The sequence below is a fragment of the Cryptotermes secundus genome, unplaced genomic scaffold, assembly GCF_002891405.2.
Source record: "Cryptotermes secundus unplaced genomic scaffold, Csec_1.0 scaffold54, whole genome shotgun sequence".
NCBI lineage: Eukaryota > Metazoa > Arthropoda > Insecta > Blattodea > Kalotermitidae > Cryptotermes > Cryptotermes secundus.
Window position 1 is genome coordinate 17,722 of NW_019731261.1, and position 19,222 is coordinate 36,943.

At 40.8% G+C, this 19,222-nt stretch overlaps 1 protein-coding gene across 5 annotated transcripts in view; it reads right to left on the minus strand.

Moving 5' to 3' along the window:
* Positions 1-19,222, minus strand: part of LOC111866670 — a 321,755-nt gene that overhangs the window by 12,050 nt on the left and 290,483 nt on the right. For all 5 annotated transcript variants that reach the window (XM_033752372.1, XM_023855848.2, XM_033752371.1 and 2 more), the window contains exons 18-27: positions 18,595-18,752; positions 16,818-17,053; positions 14,656-15,003; positions 11,878-12,213; positions 10,219-10,344; positions 9,080-9,230; positions 8,179-8,442; positions 5,343-5,515; positions 3,387-3,510; positions 412-612 (exon numbers count right to left, since the gene is read on the minus strand). In XM_033752372.1, the coding sequence (XP_033608263.1) occupies positions 412-612; positions 3,387-3,510; positions 5,343-5,515; positions 8,179-8,442; positions 9,080-9,230; positions 10,219-10,344; positions 11,878-12,213; positions 14,656-15,003; positions 16,818-17,053; positions 18,595-18,752 (2,117 nt within the window). The remainder of the gene's footprint in view (positions 1-411; positions 613-3,386; positions 3,511-5,342; positions 5,516-8,178; positions 8,443-9,079; positions 9,231-10,218; positions 10,345-11,877; positions 12,214-14,655; positions 15,004-16,817; positions 17,054-18,594; positions 18,753-19,222) is intronic.

The window sequence follows — 19,222 nt, forward strand, 5'->3', positions numbered from 1 at the left end:
GCAATAATCTTCTAAATTTATTTTAGTAAAATTAGGTTTTCATGTATAAAAATACTCACTCCTCCTTTCGCCAGTGTTTTCCTACAGTATCTAGCACCTAAATTATAATTTTCTAAGTGAAGATGTTCTAATTCCAGCTGTTTCATATGATGTTCAGTAAGGCACAGTATGTGTGGAAGAGAGAGAGTAAATATTGCATGTTTAAAAGTAATGGGAAAATTACTCATATTCTCAATAAGTTCACACAGGAAAGGGTTTTTGGAGGGGGGAACAGAAAAAAAATGGAATACCCCGCCAAAAACAAAAAAGAAACACTCATTCAGGCAGTAAATTACAGCAAATGGATTATGATAAATATGTGAATATCACCGTGGTAGTAAAATAAATATTGAAAATTACAGGACTGCTTACCTGGCTGACTAGAAGAATATAAATCTGACTGAAGGAATGGGAAAGATGTAATGGTTTCCAAGCTGCGATATGGACCCAGGGCCTCACTGCAGCAGAACGTGCCTGACACACTGCTCAGATGAAACAGACGTGGAGTTCTGTTGAATGACTTTGGATTGTCCAGTAGAGAAACATACAAGTGCCTGTTAGCTCCACCAAGTGCTGATAAAAGAAAATGCAAACAGCTTTATGTCACGAAGCATATGGTACAGTGGCATTAACAGTAGAAGGAACCAGTTGTATTAGTATAAAATGACTCGTAGCACTGTTCAGGGTGATTGATTTATAAAAATTGCATTTCAATAGTTTATTTTCCTTAACATGTTTCGGTTGCGTTGACCATATTCTGAAGGACATGATCGACATTTAGGGAACCACTATTACAGAGTCATTAATATATAAAAGTTGTAACTACTTTAAGTACACGAATTGGTTGAAACATTTATAAGTTACTATAACTAAATTATTTACACAGTCAAGCATTTAAAAGTAAAGTTATAAAAACCCTTTGTTAAAACTAGAGCCAATGGTTCATGTCTTGAAGTATCTTCTAATTAAAGGAAGCAGACTATCACAATGCAGTTTCGATGCCTGCAGAACAGGAAGCAGCATTTATAGTATGGGTATTGTGCAATGTTTCTATCATCCTAGTTTTATGTGAAGGTGAGTTTCTTATTAGCGTCATGGTCCTGTTGTGCAGAGCGCTTTGTGTTGTTGTATTGTTCTATGGTATACAGTGTCGCGTATTTATACCCCCTGTGTTGCAACATACATGTGGGCATCTACTAATGTTTACTAATATGTCAAACATGTCATTCTGATTATGGTTCTCCTTATCATGTTTCTGCTCTTCTATTAGTTTGTTAATTTGATTAAGGTGATAAATATAAACATTTTCTTTTATGTTCATTAAGGTCCCTTTTTTAGCATATTCCACAATTTCCACGATTCCTGTCATAGGTCTGAATTGGGTGAATGCCAACTCATTTTTGTTAAAATGTATGTTCCTTATATGTTCTTTGTATCTCGTTACATTCCTGCTGGTTTGGCCAATGTACACTTTATGACAGCTTTGGTATGCTAATTTATAAATTCCACTTTGCTCATAAGGGTTCGTTTTTTGCTTCTCGTTTAGTAGTCTGCCCATGGTGGAAGCTGTTTTATATCTATCTTTATGTTGGTGTTTTGAAAGAGTTTTGTAACTTTCTGTATGTAATTTCCTGTGTAAGTGAAGGATACCCATATTTGGTGTTCTCTGGTTCTCTTTTCTGAATTATTCTTCCATGGTTTGAGTTTGCTGTACAAGAGGAAGATGTCTTCTTTCTTATATCCATAGTGCTATATTAATATAGTGTTTAACTCCTTGTTTTTGTTATTTTCTTTAAGGGGTATGGTAAGGAGTCTGTGTATCCAATTTTTATATGCTGCTAATTTTTTATCTTTGGGATGCATGAATTATTATTTATTGTGATATCTGTTGCTGTTGGTTCTCTGTATATTTCCATTTCTAAATGTCCTTGTTTATTACTTAGGTTTAAGTCTAGGTAGGACACTGTTGTTTACTTCCTCATTTACTGTGAATTGTAAGTCTATGCTGTGCATTAAATTGTTCTGATAGGTTTTGGGGGGTTATTTTTGTCCGATTATATATTATGAAGGAAGGCACGCGGTAGCAAGCCGGAAGGTGGCGGGTTCAAGAGCTGATGAGGTCATTGGATTTTTTTCCAGTTGACCTAATCCTTCCAGTCGCACTATGGCCCTGGGGTCGACTCAGCCTCTAACAGGAAAGAGTACCAGGAATTAATTAAATACTTTTCCTGGGGAGTAAAGCGCAGCTGGTGTGTAAGGCTGACAACCTTACTGCCATCTTTGAGCTGATTGTGTAGATAATGTGGGACCCTCAACATCTCACAACCCTATGGGCCTTCACGGCTTGTTACAGGGATAGCTTTACTTTGCTTTGCTTTGCTTTGCTTATATATTATGAAGATGTCATCTACATAATATATGATTTTTCCCGCTTCCAATTTAGTTGTCACCCTGCTGAAAAACAGCTGTTATTTGCCTTAATTGACAGGAGTAAAGATAAAAACCAAACAATATAGCAAATATCTGTAGGTACATTGATAACACGTCAATGTTAAAGTACAGTGGCAGTGGCAACTCCAAAGAGACAAAAGGCATCCCAAAATTAAGCACCACATTATGGCATGTGAGCGAGGGGCAATATAGCTCTATGCATTCTTATCTTGGTGCTAGATGGAGCTGGATGATCAGCTTCCTGGCCTGGGACCCATGTGATAAGAAGCTGAGTGGGTCCCACAGCTGGTCTGGTCATTGCATGGGAAAAAAAGTGTTGTCCCTTCTGTGAATTGAATTCCTATTCATACAGTAGTCACTACTGCCCGAGCTAGCTGCTAAACTCGGACAATGGGCAGTATAAAATTGGTGCAAAGATTCAACTGTTATAAGAAACCTTCGGACAACCATTAAACTAATCAAGGCATTGCAGCCATAGATGAAATGACTGACTACTGTAGCGAAGACATTGCAGTATTACAAATGTTATGTTTTCAGACATTACCCATCGCCCTGTCTTTATGTAAAAACACCGACCTGTTTATGTTTCAAGACACAACGTTTCAGAAACTGGATTCTGTCTCTGTCTTCTGGTGAAGCCTACTCAGTCCTTATCTCTATTGACTGGGCCCAAAGTAGTAGGTTTTACCTGAAGACAGAGACAGAATCCAGTCTCCAAAAGGTTGTGTTTTGAAAAATAAACAGGACGATGATTTTAGGCAAAAACAGGAGAATGGATAATGTCCAGAAACATAATATTTGTACCAATGTACCATCATCACAAACTTTTAGATCTTATTTACATTGCAGTATGATGGAATCACCTTTTTTAATTTCAAGGGTAGAATGAAACTCACCTCGGAAGAACTTGCTGCACTCCTTTCCCTCATGGAGTTCTTGAATATCGATCTCAACATCTGGAGCAAACCCAATTTCTGTTGGCCTGTCTGCCGCAAGTTGCTGTGCTGCTGACAATGCAATCTGCGCAATGGATACAGAACTCTCAGGAACTGTTTCATGCCCTTCTTCTGGAAGAGTATGGGCTTCTGGGTTGCAAATCAATTTACTTCACGGAGAGCCTAACATTTCAGAGAAACATACCACCTCCATCATCAGGGTTCAAGTGTAAGCCAAGCAAGAGACAAGTTGAGGGCACTCAGCCTCCTGTCTGCTTCTGCTAATAATTTTCAGTGCCAGTCACTTCTGCGTTTGTCTTCTTGATCACAACTTGTTGTTCTGAGGAGACAGGACCTTAGGAAACGAAACCAAGGAAGTATCTTTAGGCTGTTCGGGACGAATAACCTTTAGAAGGGAGCAATGTAACGTGCTATCTTACGATCATTGCTGCGCAACGGCCACAATAGCAAGATAACAGCCTACAATTAGTCTCCATGGTTACGACGAATACACAGAGTTCCCAGAGACAAAACAATAACAGTGGGCTGTTGAGTAGGAATTGCAGAAGCTACAAAGCAGCATTTCCCCGGTGATAAACAACAGAAGGTTCACTGAGTAGCAACGGCCGCGGATATATAACAAGGTAATGCATTTGCCGAGACAGTATTGGGATAGCCGTCACCAAAGACAGTTGAGATCCAACCACGGCCAAGGGTAGTCGAGACGTCGCATTGGGGTATTGGGCCAGAAGCCAAGTGATACTACAAGTGGTAACAATTGTATGGTGTATAAGTGTGGGTGTCCAATAAAGACTCGCTAAATCCGAGACCCACGTGAAGTTATTTGTCGCGTGACATACCCAACATGGGTAAATACCACATTAATTCAAATATAAGATGCACATTTTACACATTTCTTCCTGCTGAAAAACTGATGTGCATCCCAAATACAAGGAATGTGCACCCTTTTAATTTTTTCCCTAAAACCCCAGTTTTGAAACTGGATGCATCTCAAATGTGAGGGGGTTTTATATTCGAAGTAAAATGGTATATCAACTTCAAAGGTGAACTGCGTGTCAATATTCCATGAGCATACCACTTAATTACAGGCTTCAAACTTGTTCATTAGTTAAAGACGCGTATCAAATTCAGAGTTTATTTAGCATAAATGAGTTTGTAAGATGATGCTGTACAAGCGCAAGAGAACTGGAAAGGAGGCAGTCAAGGCTGCTTTTAGGGTATTGCTGGAGAATTCTCCCAGACAGATAAATACCTTTCATCAAGACAACCAATGTCCCTGCCAAGATTTTAAATCTGTATCTCACAAATATAATAATAAGTCTTTTTTTTTTAAACAAGGGTAGTAAGTTACTAATAAGCAATCTGAGCATTAAAGACCACTTGAGTGCTGTAATGTTAGTAGAACTGTGGGTTATTTCAATGATGACTGACAAAATTGGAACAGATCTGAAATGAAGTGACCATAGTGTAAACCAGGTTTACGCCATTCTGCCACAAGGGAGCAAGAACAAAAACAGCTCAGTCAGGATACCTGGTAACTCGGCTGAAATTTGAACCCAGTACTTCTAGAACATAAGCCTAGCATATAGTACAATGACCTTGTATTTACTCAGCATACCATTCCTATCTTTACAGTCATTCATTTTCTTTATTTATAGTACCTAATAATGTTGTTGGTAACTCCTATAATATAGTGCTGAATTGCAAGATGATTACTAAATGACATAAGTAAATGTATTAACCTTATACAAGCCTGGAGGATCTGAGAAAATACATAAAGAGACAATCTGGACTGTAGACATCCTGGCTGAGATTCAAACTGGGCACATCCTTTAGACAAGTCACAAGTGTTACTGCTTGGGTTTTGTGATGTCATATAACTGACTGTAACTCTACCTTGCAAGAGTGGGGCTGCGACTTTGCGCCATGCCAAACAAATATGGCACCCATGGCAGCATTCAGCAGCACTAATGATGCTCTGCTTCGCAGCTGGCGGACAGAACAGGGCACCTCGACAAGGACGCCTTCCTGCAGCAGCTCCCCTCGGCTTATGTACAATCGCCAAGTGCCTATAAGTAAAACAATAAAAATTAAAATCTATTTAAATCTAAAATCATGGTTTTCTTCAGTTAGCTGGGATAGCAGAGTCAGTATAGTGACTAGCTACAGGCTGGACGACCAAGGGGTCAGAGTTCGATTCCCGGTAGGGTGAAGAAGTCTCTTCTCCACACCATGCAGACCGGCTCTGGGGCCCACCCAGCATCCTACCTGATGGGACCAAGGGCTTTTTCCCAGTAGGGTAGAGCGGCTGTGGCGTGAAGCTCACCACTCAACTCCAGCTAGTGCCAAAGTCAAGAAAATGTGGATTAATACATCCATACCCATATACACCTTCATCGCATAGTGTTCAATTAGTTAAGCACAGGGACAAGTTTACCTTTACCTTACTCACAGTTTTATTTACACTCAAGTCATTTCAGGTATTGTTTCTGCCTTACAATGAAATGATCTGAACATTAAAACTACTGCACATAACAAAATAATTACTTCAATGGAGAAGATATGTTTTTTAAGTACTGCTTCATTTCCAGAGCCAGGATAGTTAAGTGAGTACAGTGACTAGACTACTCTGTGGACAACCAACAAAAGCTTTCGGACCAGCTTTGTGACCCACCCAGCCACCTATCCAATTGGTACCACCAGGGGGGGGGGCTCCTCTCACCATGGATGAGCACCACTATCTATTGACAAATTTAAGCATGCACGATGCTATAAACACCTTCTGCTTTCATGGCATGGTGCTTACTTAAGTACAAAGACAACTTTAGTTTTGGTGCTTCACTTCCAAGCTCTGACTCTCAGCCCACAAAATTTTCCTGCCTGCCTTATGCCTAATCCACTATTGGATCAAATGGCTACTGGCAAAGAAAATAACTTATTTTCTAGTGCAAAATTTCTTAGGCAGCTGATACTAATGGGTCAAAAATTCTTGTTTCTAGTGAACTTAAAGGTTCAGCACCATGTTCACAAAATCACATAAGTGGGGACTGTTCTGAGCAAAATAAATACATCCATTGTTTCAAATCACATTTTTCTAATATTATCTTCCCATCTATGCCTAGGTCTCCTCTCTCGAGTGTTTTCTTCTACTTGGACTTAGTGGGGGGGAGTCCAACTGGGTTCACTCGGCAGAACGGCCACCGATTGGCCTATTGTAGCCTGCCCTGGGTGAATATGGTGGAGACTTTGGTGGAATGAAGACTGGCAGGGAAAACCGAAGTACTCAGAGAAAACCCGTTCCCGCACCACTCTGTCCACTACAAATCCCACTTGACCAGACCCAGCAACAAACCTGGGCCATCATGGTGGGAAGCCAGCGACTAACTGCTTGAGCTATGGTGCGGTCGACTACTTGGACTTACTAACCAATAATGTAATGAAAAAGAAAATCTCATTTCTCTTCATGTATTACAAATCCTGTCCATCTCACCCTTATTGACTTCATTACCGTAGAAATATCTGTAACGAGCATAATTTACAGTCTTCTCCAACTATATGTTCCTTCAGCCAATTTTAATCTAAATACCTCAGTCTCCTCACAGCTTCTTCCCACCACATAAGAAACCAAGTTTCACAACCATATGAAACAAAATATACTGTCACATGTTTTAGGGATACTAGTGGACAGGTTTTTAGATTGGATTTATTGACCACTTTAAAACACAACTCACAAATTATATAGCACTATCACTAATCTACATACTGTACAGTTCACTATAACAAACACGCCCTAGGGTTCCCAGGCTTTACTAGTCATATCCTGGCAAAGGATTTCAACGCAGTAATTATACCAGGCTCCCTGTAACTGCAGGACGCAGGAAGTTTTCTTTGAGCAGCCTAATTCCTTTCCTGCCATCTCAAAAGACTCCCTCAATTCTATCTAAACCAGCCTTGGATCCTCGTAATATAGCCTCAGGTGTGCCCCACACCATTTTCTAACAATTCCTCTATTGTTATAGAGGTGTGTCTACCTCGCCGTTGCATAGAAACAGCAGTTCTTCTATTGTTGCATGTGTGTTCACTTCTGCAGGAACCTGTTTACTGAGCCACTGCCTAGCAATTAACTATGACAGCTTACAGGCATCATGTCACAATATACTTCATGGAAATCTGCAGCTAAAGTGGAAGCTTTGAATGAACACTGATGGAAAGTTCCTCTCTGAACGTGAACTTCACAAACATCTACCAAATAGAAAACACCCTCTGCAATAACTCCACTTTGTGTCTTCTATATGTGTAATATAAATACTATCATATATGCAACATTTTATTGTAGTTCTTTGTCTTTCTTCTTTCACACTACATGTTTCAGCCATAACTGGCCATCATCAGGTGTATTTCACTTACGTACCTGTCACACTGCATGTAATTTAAAATTTAAAAACACCAGCTTTCTCAATTGTCATTGCTACGTTTCAATCGGTCCCGATATACCAGAATCCCCTTGCTGATTTTGTCAGTTGTTTAAAATCTCTGTTAACACACAATCGGCGATCCCCCCCCACACGGGTTACCTGCTCTATGTCTACATGTGCTGCAGTGGCTACTTCTTGCTTTCAGCACCGTTCACATATTATTCTGTGCAGGTTCTCTGTGTGCATGCCGCTGTTTATCTTTAATACTTTATGTCTACGATCTTCCCTTAGAAAAAACGAATAAATACTCAACTAACCATAAGTCTGTTGAGTTTCCCCATCTTCTTCTCTCCTGCCTGAATGTACAACCATACGCCCCTTAAACAGAGCAAGGAATGCTGGGGGCTCCATGCCCTGAACCACTCGCACCTGGGGGCCTCTCTCCCGGTCCAGCTCCACTGTCAAGAGGGCAGCTGCACCCTGCTCATTCAGCGAAGCTTCCTCACCCTGCCAGCAGAAGTAAGCACACCGGTCTCGGCCCAACACTGAGTGACGTGATGGTTGTCCACTCAACTCTCGTCCTAAAACACATTTATATGTTGATATTAATGCAGTATATGAAGAGTAAGATAAAGATGTCCCTGTGCTTAACTAATTAAGCACTACGCCATGAAGGCATATGGGGGATTGAATGTATAGACCCACATTTTCTTGACATCGGCACTTGTTGGCGGTGAGTGGTCAGCTTCAAGCCCTGGCCATGATAAATAATACATCACAAAGAGTATTGTTTTCTTGGACATAACACTGTACCGTTTGATGTAAGTCCACCAATGTTTCATAGGAACACACTGCCTCCATTTTCATAACTGAAGAGTAAGCCAAGCAACATTATTATGAACACTATGCTTGATGCCTGCTCCTCACTGGTTTCTGCATTTGCTTGCCTTTAACCATTAAGGCAGAATCAGCAAACTTCTACTGGACCACACTGTGTTGAAACCCACAAGATAGTTTGAATTACTAGGTTTTTGGACTTCGTCCATAGTCCAGTATTTTTTAGAATGCTGGATGATGGCCAAAGTAAGAAACTCAGTAATCCTGAGTGTTATAAATCATCAACGGAACCCTTCTGAATCTACAGTACTTCTCATAGTGGCTGCTGTGAGAACCTCAAATCCAGCATGTCACACACCAATCCAACCTGCCACCTCTCACCTGTGACAGTGATGGTATAAAGCCAGCGCACCACATAGCTGTCTCCCTTGTGAAACTGTCCTACAGATGACGCTGGGAGCTGTGTGTGCTCATACTCAACAATGTGCCAAACAGAAACACCGAGTGTTGTGACTTCATAATGACGATGAGTCTGTAACCAAAAATGATATTCAAAGAATTAAAATGTTAAAATGTACCAGAATATGTGTAACAATATAAAACTGTGTTTCTCACTTTAAAATTAATTTATTTTCAAAGTTTCATTTTATTAAAATATCCATTCAGTAGCACATTCCATTACCACATGGGATTTATAACTTATGGACAATTTTTCTCAGTGTAGTTATTTACAATAAATATATGTTCTAAAGGACATATTTACAGCAAGCACTGGATCTGAAGAGTGATATAACCTTATCTCAGATGGAGAAAATTTATTACCAAGCTTACTGACACAGGATCACTGAAACTGAATGTCAGATTTTAAGCTGAATGTAATGTATAAAAATGTTGGTGCAAAGGATACCACTATTACAGTCATTAAAAAGAGTTCACATGCATGTATGTGTCATTAATTTTATTTCATTATTTCTAATACAATTTTTCTCCAGTGCAGTATTTAATTTCCTAGATATATTACTGCCTTCATATCTATTCATAAATATGATAATAATAAGATATTTTGCTAATGAATTTTTAATTTTATATACATTTCTTTTCATAAAATGTTTTCTATCCACTTGTGGCTCTACAGCCCTTGTGGACCATGGCCGCTTTTTCAGTTTCTTAATCCTACACACAGTTGGTAGGACTTCTTGGACAGGGGACGAGCCCATCTCGTGGCCACTACCTACACACAGAACAACACAAACATCCATGCCTCGAGTGAGATTCACACCCAAGAACCCAGTGTTCGAGCAGGCAAAGATGATTCAAGCCTTAGACTGCATGGCCACTGTGATCAGCATAAAAGGTTTTCAAAGAATCAAATTAAGTTGACCACAAACATGTGACTATTATATTTACAGCAATTATCCTATCTTCACGTTGCAAAATATATGATCAAGCAAGTTCACTTAGTTCAATTTGAATTAAGGGCATGAGATTTAAATTTGAAATAAGCAATAGCTAAGATTTACCTCAGCATCATAATAGTGGGAGCCACGTCCAACATGACTTCCTTCCAATTCTAGGTCTGGATCAGTAGAGTTGGGTTCCAACATGAGTTGTACTTCACATGGCTTAATATCAATGCTAGCATCCACCTGTATCAGTAATGACAACTTATGAAATCTTCTCCTGACACAAAAGACAATTACTGAACAGACATGCTATAAAACCATAACTTTTAGTTCTTATGTAACAATTAAATGTTTTCCACAAGTAACACGAAGAAACTTCAAAGTTTCGTGCCAATTTGGAAAACAATTACATTTTTGACACCAGACAAAGTATCCTTGAACCTTCAAAGGCACCTTAATAACATCTGAGGCATAATCAAAAAACTTACGGCTATTTTATTTAGATCCATGCACAAATATTTTACATAAACTGAGGCAGCTAAAACTTACAGACATTACTTCTGGGAATTGTGTTACGATGCCCTCACATTGGTCTCATTAAATTTTAATGTGCACCTACCTACATCAGTTCTCAAAATAGTTTCAGGTGATCATATTTAGTGTCTATACAGCTCTACATAAGGTAAAGGTAAAGTTGTCCTTGTGCTTCATTAAGCACCATGCCATAAAGACATATGCATCACTTTTTTTAACATGTTTTGCCAGTATTCAGACTTTTTTTATTGCTAGTGGGGTGGGACTAAGTCCCTTGTACTGCGGCCACTTCTGGCCTATTGTACCAGGCCCAGATGATAGGTGAGGGTGATTGTGGAGCAATTGGTGGAATGAAGATTGGCAGGGGAAACCGAAGTACTCGGAGAAAACCTGCCCCAGCGCCACTTTGTTCACCACAAATCCCACTTGACCAGATCTGGGATCCAATCCGGGCCGCCACAATGGGAAGCCAGTGACTAACCACTTGAGCTATGGCGCGGCCTGATGTATTCAGGCTTAGTTTTAACCTCCAGCACATACAATACACTATCAAATGTACCTTTGACTGAAAGTTTGCCAGTACAACTCAACTGTTTGTCAGTATGCATACCAGCACATACATGAGCTTAAAGAAAAAACTGTTGGCTGCATGCATTCTTAACCTGGCCAATAGATGGAGCTGAGTGGTGACTTTCAAATCCAAAATGGTCTACCTTCCAGTACCCATTATATAAGAGACTTGTTGGGCTCCAGAGATAATCTAGACCCCATGGAGATGAGAAAAATCTCTTGCCATTGTTGGCAGGAATTGAACACAATTCCCTAGTCCCACAGCCTAGTCCCATACTGAGTTATCCTGGCATGTGAGGCAAATTTTAAGAGGAAATGCATTATACACATGCAGCAAGTAATCACTTGCTTTTTGTTTGTGCCAAAGTTTGTAGTGAAGCAATGACTGACAATTTATGATCCAGTAAACTGTGCATAAACTGGCACATGCGAGATGATATTCACGCTATGTGACGATATGATAAGGATCCGTTTTATGGACCAGGGCACTGTCACCTCACTCACACCTCACTATAAGGTAACGGCTACATACAATATTTATATTCCTTAACACGACAGAAGCAGGAAATTATTACCAATAAAAAATTGAATCATATGCTTGTAGTGTGTCATTACAAGGAACTGACAATTTTAGCAAATAAACAGGTCAGAAAACATAAAACTCCTTCTTACATGTTTCTCCTCATCCTCTCCATTCTTGGTTCTGATTACACGTGAGAAGTCAGGCCAGTCGAGGAACTTCTCCCTAAAAAGAACTGTCTCCATGTGCTGGGTCACCTTGGCAAGAAGTGCCCAGTCTGGACGGGTTGTTGCTTTGTTGCTGACTTCAGTCACATCACACCTTCCCAGTATAGACACAGCAGTGAGAGGACACACATCGCATTCTGAATAGTCATAACCCTCATTCCAGAGCTCCCGGGCCAGGCCCACTGCCACTCGACGTCTGTCCAGAGGCGCATTCTTACCATTCCACACATATAACTCTGAGCCAAAGTCAAACACCAGGATCTGCGGACAGCGCGCATGGTTAACATGAGCCAAACAGTTCCTATGCATGTTTCATATACAGACACAGAAACGCAATCCCCAAATAATATATTTGACATTAAATGTTTAAAGGCTACTTGGTTACATTCTGTCAAATTGTCTTGTTCACGAATGTCATTTCTTTTTGATCTCCTGCTATACAAGGTGTTTCACGACTTTAGGGCTAACTGCAGGAGGTGATTTCCTAGGTCTTTGTGATCAAAAAAGTTCATATAAACATGTGTCCGATTCTGGACTGTTACAGAGTTATGACCGTTTTAAACTCAGAATAGAAGGTAACAATTACTGACAATAAACAGAACAAAATAATAAACCAGCATAATACATGATACATTTAAAGTATGAATGTAAAGTTAACTTCGTGAAATTACCTTTAATTTCAATTTATTAGTGCTTACAGCTGATTTTCGAAAATGCCACCACCAGCCACATCACAGGCTGCCGCTCGGTTGTGAACCACTTGGGTAGCATGTAGCAGCTTCAGCTGGACATACCAACCCACCATGCCTTAGGTACCTCTCAAGTGTCGAGATAACAAGAACGCTCTGTCTGTAGCTGGCTAAAAATAGCGACCCGCCATATGATAGACGCGGTTCACATGAGGGGGTGCATGGGAATGAAAAAAACGGCCATAACTCCATAACCGTCAAAAATCGGACACATATTTACATGAACTTTTTTGATCACAAAGACTTAGGAAATCACCTCCTGCAGTTATGCCATAAAGTCGTGAAACACCCTGTATATATATCAGATTTCAGTGCTGATGCACTGTGGAACAAGGGTGGTGGCGATGACGACAACAATAGGCAAGTTCACTAAAGCTTCTCATCTGTGGAGCCGCCTGATTCAACTAAGCCATGACACTATCATGAATAACTTTTCGTTGTTTTCATCAGTCCCTCCTGGACAATGTAGTGATAGTACCTTGATTGGAGCACACCCACTTCCATCCAAATCCTTTCCAATTTATTCACTAATCATCCTGTCATTCGATGCTATACAGTCTAAGCTGTTGATGATGTTGTTATAGAAACCATACACAATCACTGTCTCACACTCTTCTGTATCCCCTTACAAGCATCTGTACATATGCCCTCCACTTCTTCCTACTGTCACTATGTAATTTCTTTCACTTCTGTATAAATGATTTGACTACACCGTCCAATGTGACTCAAAAGTGTGTATATATATGATGCCTTTACATGTTTTGGTCAATTAATGATCATCTTTAGAAGGCAAATAACACTTGAGGAAACTACTATTACATAAATCATAGCACATCAAGTTCAGAGTTGTCCAAAGTTTTGTATATATAAAGATTTTAAATAAATCTAAAATGTGGGGAGTTAAAATATTAATAAAATTCTTACTATTTAAAATCTTAAAGTGCTAAAGTTTGTGTCTTCGTGCCCCTTATGTCAACGAGAGATTGGGTAGATCGCTGCCCTTGGAGGTCCAACCAGGAGCAGTGGCTCAACAACAAACACAGACTCTTAACCAACTACATAAAGAATAAAAAAACACTGCCTGGAGCTCCAAGGACAGCAATCTATCCAGTCACAGAATTATTGGCTGAATCACCACTTAGTCCATGCTTTCATGTAAAGTCAACATTTTTTGGCCACACAGGCCACTGTCAGGTATATATGATGGACGTATATTATTCTGCTGTAGTGCAGAATGGAAACAAATCTGATTTATGTTAAAATAATTTAATATATAAAACGATTTTAAAAGAATTTAAAAAGATGTGAAATGATGTGTAGTGCGTCACAGCATTCTTCTTTCTTGGGTTCCATTTTTTTTTTTTTTGCAGCAATGTGTACTTTGTGGGTGGTATGTGCGCTCTGGTGGCCACTCTGTGTGGACCACGAAACTTCTGTGGCATTGGGTCTATCATATATGCAAAAAATATGTGACATGACACCTGAAAGTTGGAATAGTGGAGAAGAGAAGTCATTTATTCCCATGTAACAGCTCAATAAAGAAGAGAGCTGGGGATAGGCAAGGGCTAGCTGACACATCACACAACAGAGGAGCTGTTTTCTGTGGGGTCCTACCCGAGGCTATGTAGTGAGCATAAGCCAGGCAACTCTGTCAGCTGTTAGGAGTTGCAAGACAGTTGTCAGCTGGAAGGGACGTGAGTACAGAAGCTGAGGAACCTACACTGCCGACAGCCATTACCTGACTCAGAAGACTTTATGTGTTCTGCAGTAAAGTCTGTAGAACCATGAAACTCTTATAGTAACTTATAGTTGGAGTCACAGTCCAGTAAACCCAATTACCACTCAAGACCCTGTGTCTAGTCACTACATCGTGACAACATACATACATAAAGTGACCAACTATTGCACCAGGATGCTCAAACACAGTATTAGAATGTGAGATGTTTACGCTCACCTTACTGGGGTCCAGCATCTCTATTTTGGGAATGGCTCCCCAATATTCCATTATTGGAACAAGTTCACTGTCTTGGACCTCATATACCATGTTCGTGGTGATGATGGCCGATTCAAACAACTCATCTTCATCAGGATGACCTGCCCCTGAGGCTGGACCAGTTCCGCCTAGGAGCTCCCAGAATTTTTCAACCTGAGAGCTGGAACAAGTCACTTTCTCCTCCAAGATAGTGATCACCTGTTCAGAGTTTATACAACCCAGATCCCTCCTCTGGTGAACGTTCATGGCCACTTCAGCACCTCGTGAACGTTCAATTACATTGGAATATCGACCAACATAGTTATACACCTATGGATAAAGTGAAACCATCAACAATGAGAGAGATTTTTTGTGTGCATTAGGCACAAGCACATGAAATAATCACGTTAACAGGGTTTAAAAAATTTAGTTGCCCATTTACTTCTTGTAATACAGAAATTCGGGGGCCGGAACAGATCACTTGGTATAGCAACGGGCTATGAGCATGGATATCCAGGGTTCAATTCCTGGCGGAGGAAAGACATATTTCCCTACTCAACAGCATGCAGACCAGCTCTGAGGCCCACCCAGCCTCCTGTCCAATAGGTGCTGCGGACACTTTCCTGGAAGTGGCCAGGACATGAAGCTGACCACTCGCCTCCATCTTCTGATGAAGTCAAGAATGGAAGAGCTACACCTGCACTCCCCAATACATTTTCATGGTTCAGGGCTAAATTAATTAAGCACAGGGTGGGCTTTACATTTACCTTAATATAAAGAGTCACATAGGCACTCTCCTTTAGATCCTACTTTTGAGAATTTCTGCATAAGCACCTAACAGCTTTATTCCAACATATAGAGAACTATTTTGTAATTGATCTTGGAGGTAAAAAAATTACAGATACAAACATGAAACGATCAGAAAACAGCAAAGAAATTCATACATTTTATCTTGAGATGTTTTATATGTGCTTCACTAGTTACTCTGCATACATCAGCATGATATTCCAGTTCTTCCCATGTACAAGGTGTGCCCACAAAATAAGTTCTGTCTGCAAATACTGCTGCTACAGTGCTGCGGTCACTACGGTGCGCATACGTGCAGGGTTTGTTGGTCCTTTTGGAAGGCACGAATGCCACTGGCAGGCAACTGAACCACGTTTATGCAACAATGTTCAAGAGAACTGACAAGCCCACTGCATGTGAAATGAATTCTGTACTCTGTTTCCTGAACACAAGAAACACGAAACTGGCTGACATACATTGTCAACTTTGTGAGGTGTATGGAAAAATGCCACAAGTGATTCAGTAGTAAGGAGATGGGTGAAAAACACTAATGAAGGACGTGAAAATGTGCATGATGATCTGCAGAGAGGCCGATAATCAGTGGTTAATGAAAATTTGGTGCATGCAGTGGAAGAGAAGATTCAAGAGAACAGATGATTCACCATTTTGTCACTTTCCTTGCTTTTTCCACAAATTTCACGGTCACTGACTGATAAACTTCGTTTCCGGAAATTGTGTTGATGCTAGGTGCCGAAGATCCTTATGGATGAACACAAAATGAAATGGCAGGCTAGTGCACTGACCTTTCTGACATGATACAGTGAGCAAGGCAATGACTTCTTGAACCGCAAAGTCACGGGGGACAAGATATGAGTGTCGCACATAACTCCTGAATCGAACCAGCAGTCCAAGGAATGGAGGTGCACACATCACCAATAAAGAAAAAATTCAAACAGATCACTTCAACTCGCAACATCATGTTCACAGTGTTTTATGGACAGAGAAAGCCTTCAGCCTGTGGAATTCTTGCCTCAAGGCTCAACTACCAATGCAGATGTCTATTGTGATACACTTAAGAAACCGTGTCATGCGATCCAGAACAAGCAACGTGGCATGCTTAGTTGGGGTGTTGTGATGTTCATGACAATGCCCACCCACACACTGCTGCTACAACACAAGATCTCACCGCAACCTTTAGCTGGGAACAATTTGATCCCTCCACAGCACAGACTTCAAGTCAAGTGATTTTCATGTGTTCCTGCATCTGAAAGCTTTCCTTGGTGGCCAGCAGTCCCTATGGCCGTATGGGCCTCCATGGCCTGTTACAGGGATACCTTTACTTTTTTACTTTTACTTACCTCTGTAGGAGTGACAAGCACATAATTGTCCCCACTATTAATACTGCTTGCTACTGGCTCAACCAATCTTGTCTGAACATGTCGGCGTCCCTTCACTTGCAACAGCATCAAATCCTTGTATGGCAACATGTTACCATTTGATGGTGAAGCGGCTTTCTTAAGTGAGACAGCCGTGAAGTCCTCTGTGCTCGCCAGGCCAGCTAAAGCCTCTAGAGCAAGAGGCGAGTTCTTTGCCACTGTAAAAAAGAAAATACATAATTCACTCACATATAGAGTGCTCCCTGTGTGGTCATATTCAGCTACTCAAGAAACTACCTGCTGCTTTAGTTACGAATACTACAAAATTCCAAACATAGGCACTACAGTGAGCCTGATCAATCCACTTTCATCCTGCAACATCCAATTAAATATCACTTTTCCGCAACATCTCATTTATCCCAAGAATCTTTTTCTTATGGGGTTTGGCAGCCAATTGCTTTTTGTGTACTGGAATTCCTATATTTATGCAGTATAAGTTATATGTAAATTAGCACTTTGTCTCAATTTTGGGTTTAGAAGTAGACAGGATGTGGTATCTGCTACACTACATTCAGGAGTGGCATGTGTTCATTCTTCATGGATGGACAGGATGCAGCATTTGCTACACTCCCTGAATTTTGCTGTGAAACTAGAGCAATATTCATTTGAAAAAAGGAGGGCTGACAGTTATTGCTAGCTATCACTCAAGTGGTAGGTGGTCCAAACACCCATTTTAGCGGGACGTATTTATCATGCTGCCAAAAGGGCAGTTATGTAATCAAGGGCTAGAGTTATTTTCAGTGATAAATATAATTTCTGGAGAACTCCCAGAATTTAAACTGGGCCAACAGAGCATGTTTCAGGGAGGAGCTTCCTCTTGGAAGTTTGGGCTCAGACAGTTCGCTACTTTGGAGAGCCTGTTCACCAAGAGTCGTCTCCCAGATTCTAAGTGGTACGGATGCTAAACAGTGTCTCAGCATCACCAGATTACTAGAATATTGTTAAGATTACAGGAACTTTCAGAAAAAGCAAAGTTAATTAAAGGAACTGAGGACAACAAATTAACATAAGGCCCAGGAGGGATAAATTATGCGAGGTTCTAAGCCATGCAATTGGTATTACAAGTGCAATAAATAATAATTAAACATCCTGGTGTAACTAAAGTGTTCATGAAAGTCATAAGCATCACCTTCTTCCCGTGCTGCCGAAGTGAGGCCCAATACACCCTAAGATGGAATCCATCCCTACCTGAGCAAACCAGACGGAACTCAATACTCACCTGCTCGGTTATCCTCCCAGTTGTAACCTACTCAGGTACACTTACTGGTGCCAAAATTCCACTCCCTGCCTTCCCAAATCAACCTACCCGTTCCACGAGCTTGCAGAAGGTGGCCGGAGCGTTAGCAAGAAGAGATCTGGAGGTAGCAGCAGTGAGAGGTGAGAATCATCACAACAAAGGTGGGCCAGTTGCATTAAGTAGCCAATAACGTTTGCCAAAGACAGCCTGCGGCCATCAGTGAAGCGACAGTTATACCTCATTTACCCTTTGGCAGCGGCAGACACAAACTCCACAAAGCTGATGGTGGCAATATGTTCCTCTGATAAGTCTGCTGACTTTCACCAGACTTATGCAGTGTTACATCCCAGAAGCCAGAACTCTTCATAGCTTCACTGTTAGAGCCTCAAATCTGAGAGGTTAAGACCTGCTTATGAAGGATCACATTCTGAACAGTTCTCATGTTTCCTGAGCAATACTCACACTTCTCAACCTTCAGCCTCTTCAGCTCCTTCTCTGCGACTCCTGTCCATGATTCAATATACTCATCCTGCAAGTCTGTACGGGCTGCCAATGCCTTAATGGGATTGCGGGATGACATGGCCTTACGGTGTACTCTGACAGTGCGCTTCTGTACCAACCTGTGCACAGGACATTAAAAGATCGTGCTAATGTAACTGGATCACATGTGGGGGGGGGATATCTGGAATTATGTTCACATTTAGATTCCTCAAATGCTGAAATGACCACAGATTAATGAAACACTGGGATTATTTTAATGACACCGTTTTCACTAGAATCACTGCACTGTTTGCTGCATGTAAACATGAAGTTCAATGTAACAATCAACCAAAACCCCATAAGGATAAAGCTGTCCCTGCTCCTAGTCAAGCACCACACCTATGAGGATGTATGGAAGAGTCAATGAAAGGCTCCATGCACAGATGGAGATGAGTGGTCTGAGTACCCACCGTGAGGAGGACAAGTGGCCCCAACAGTTGGTCTTCTGGATGCTACAAAGGAGAGAATAATTTCTTGTCTCTGCTGGGAATTGAACCTCATTCCTAAGTCTTTTAATCTATAACCTATTCACTATATTAACTGCATTATA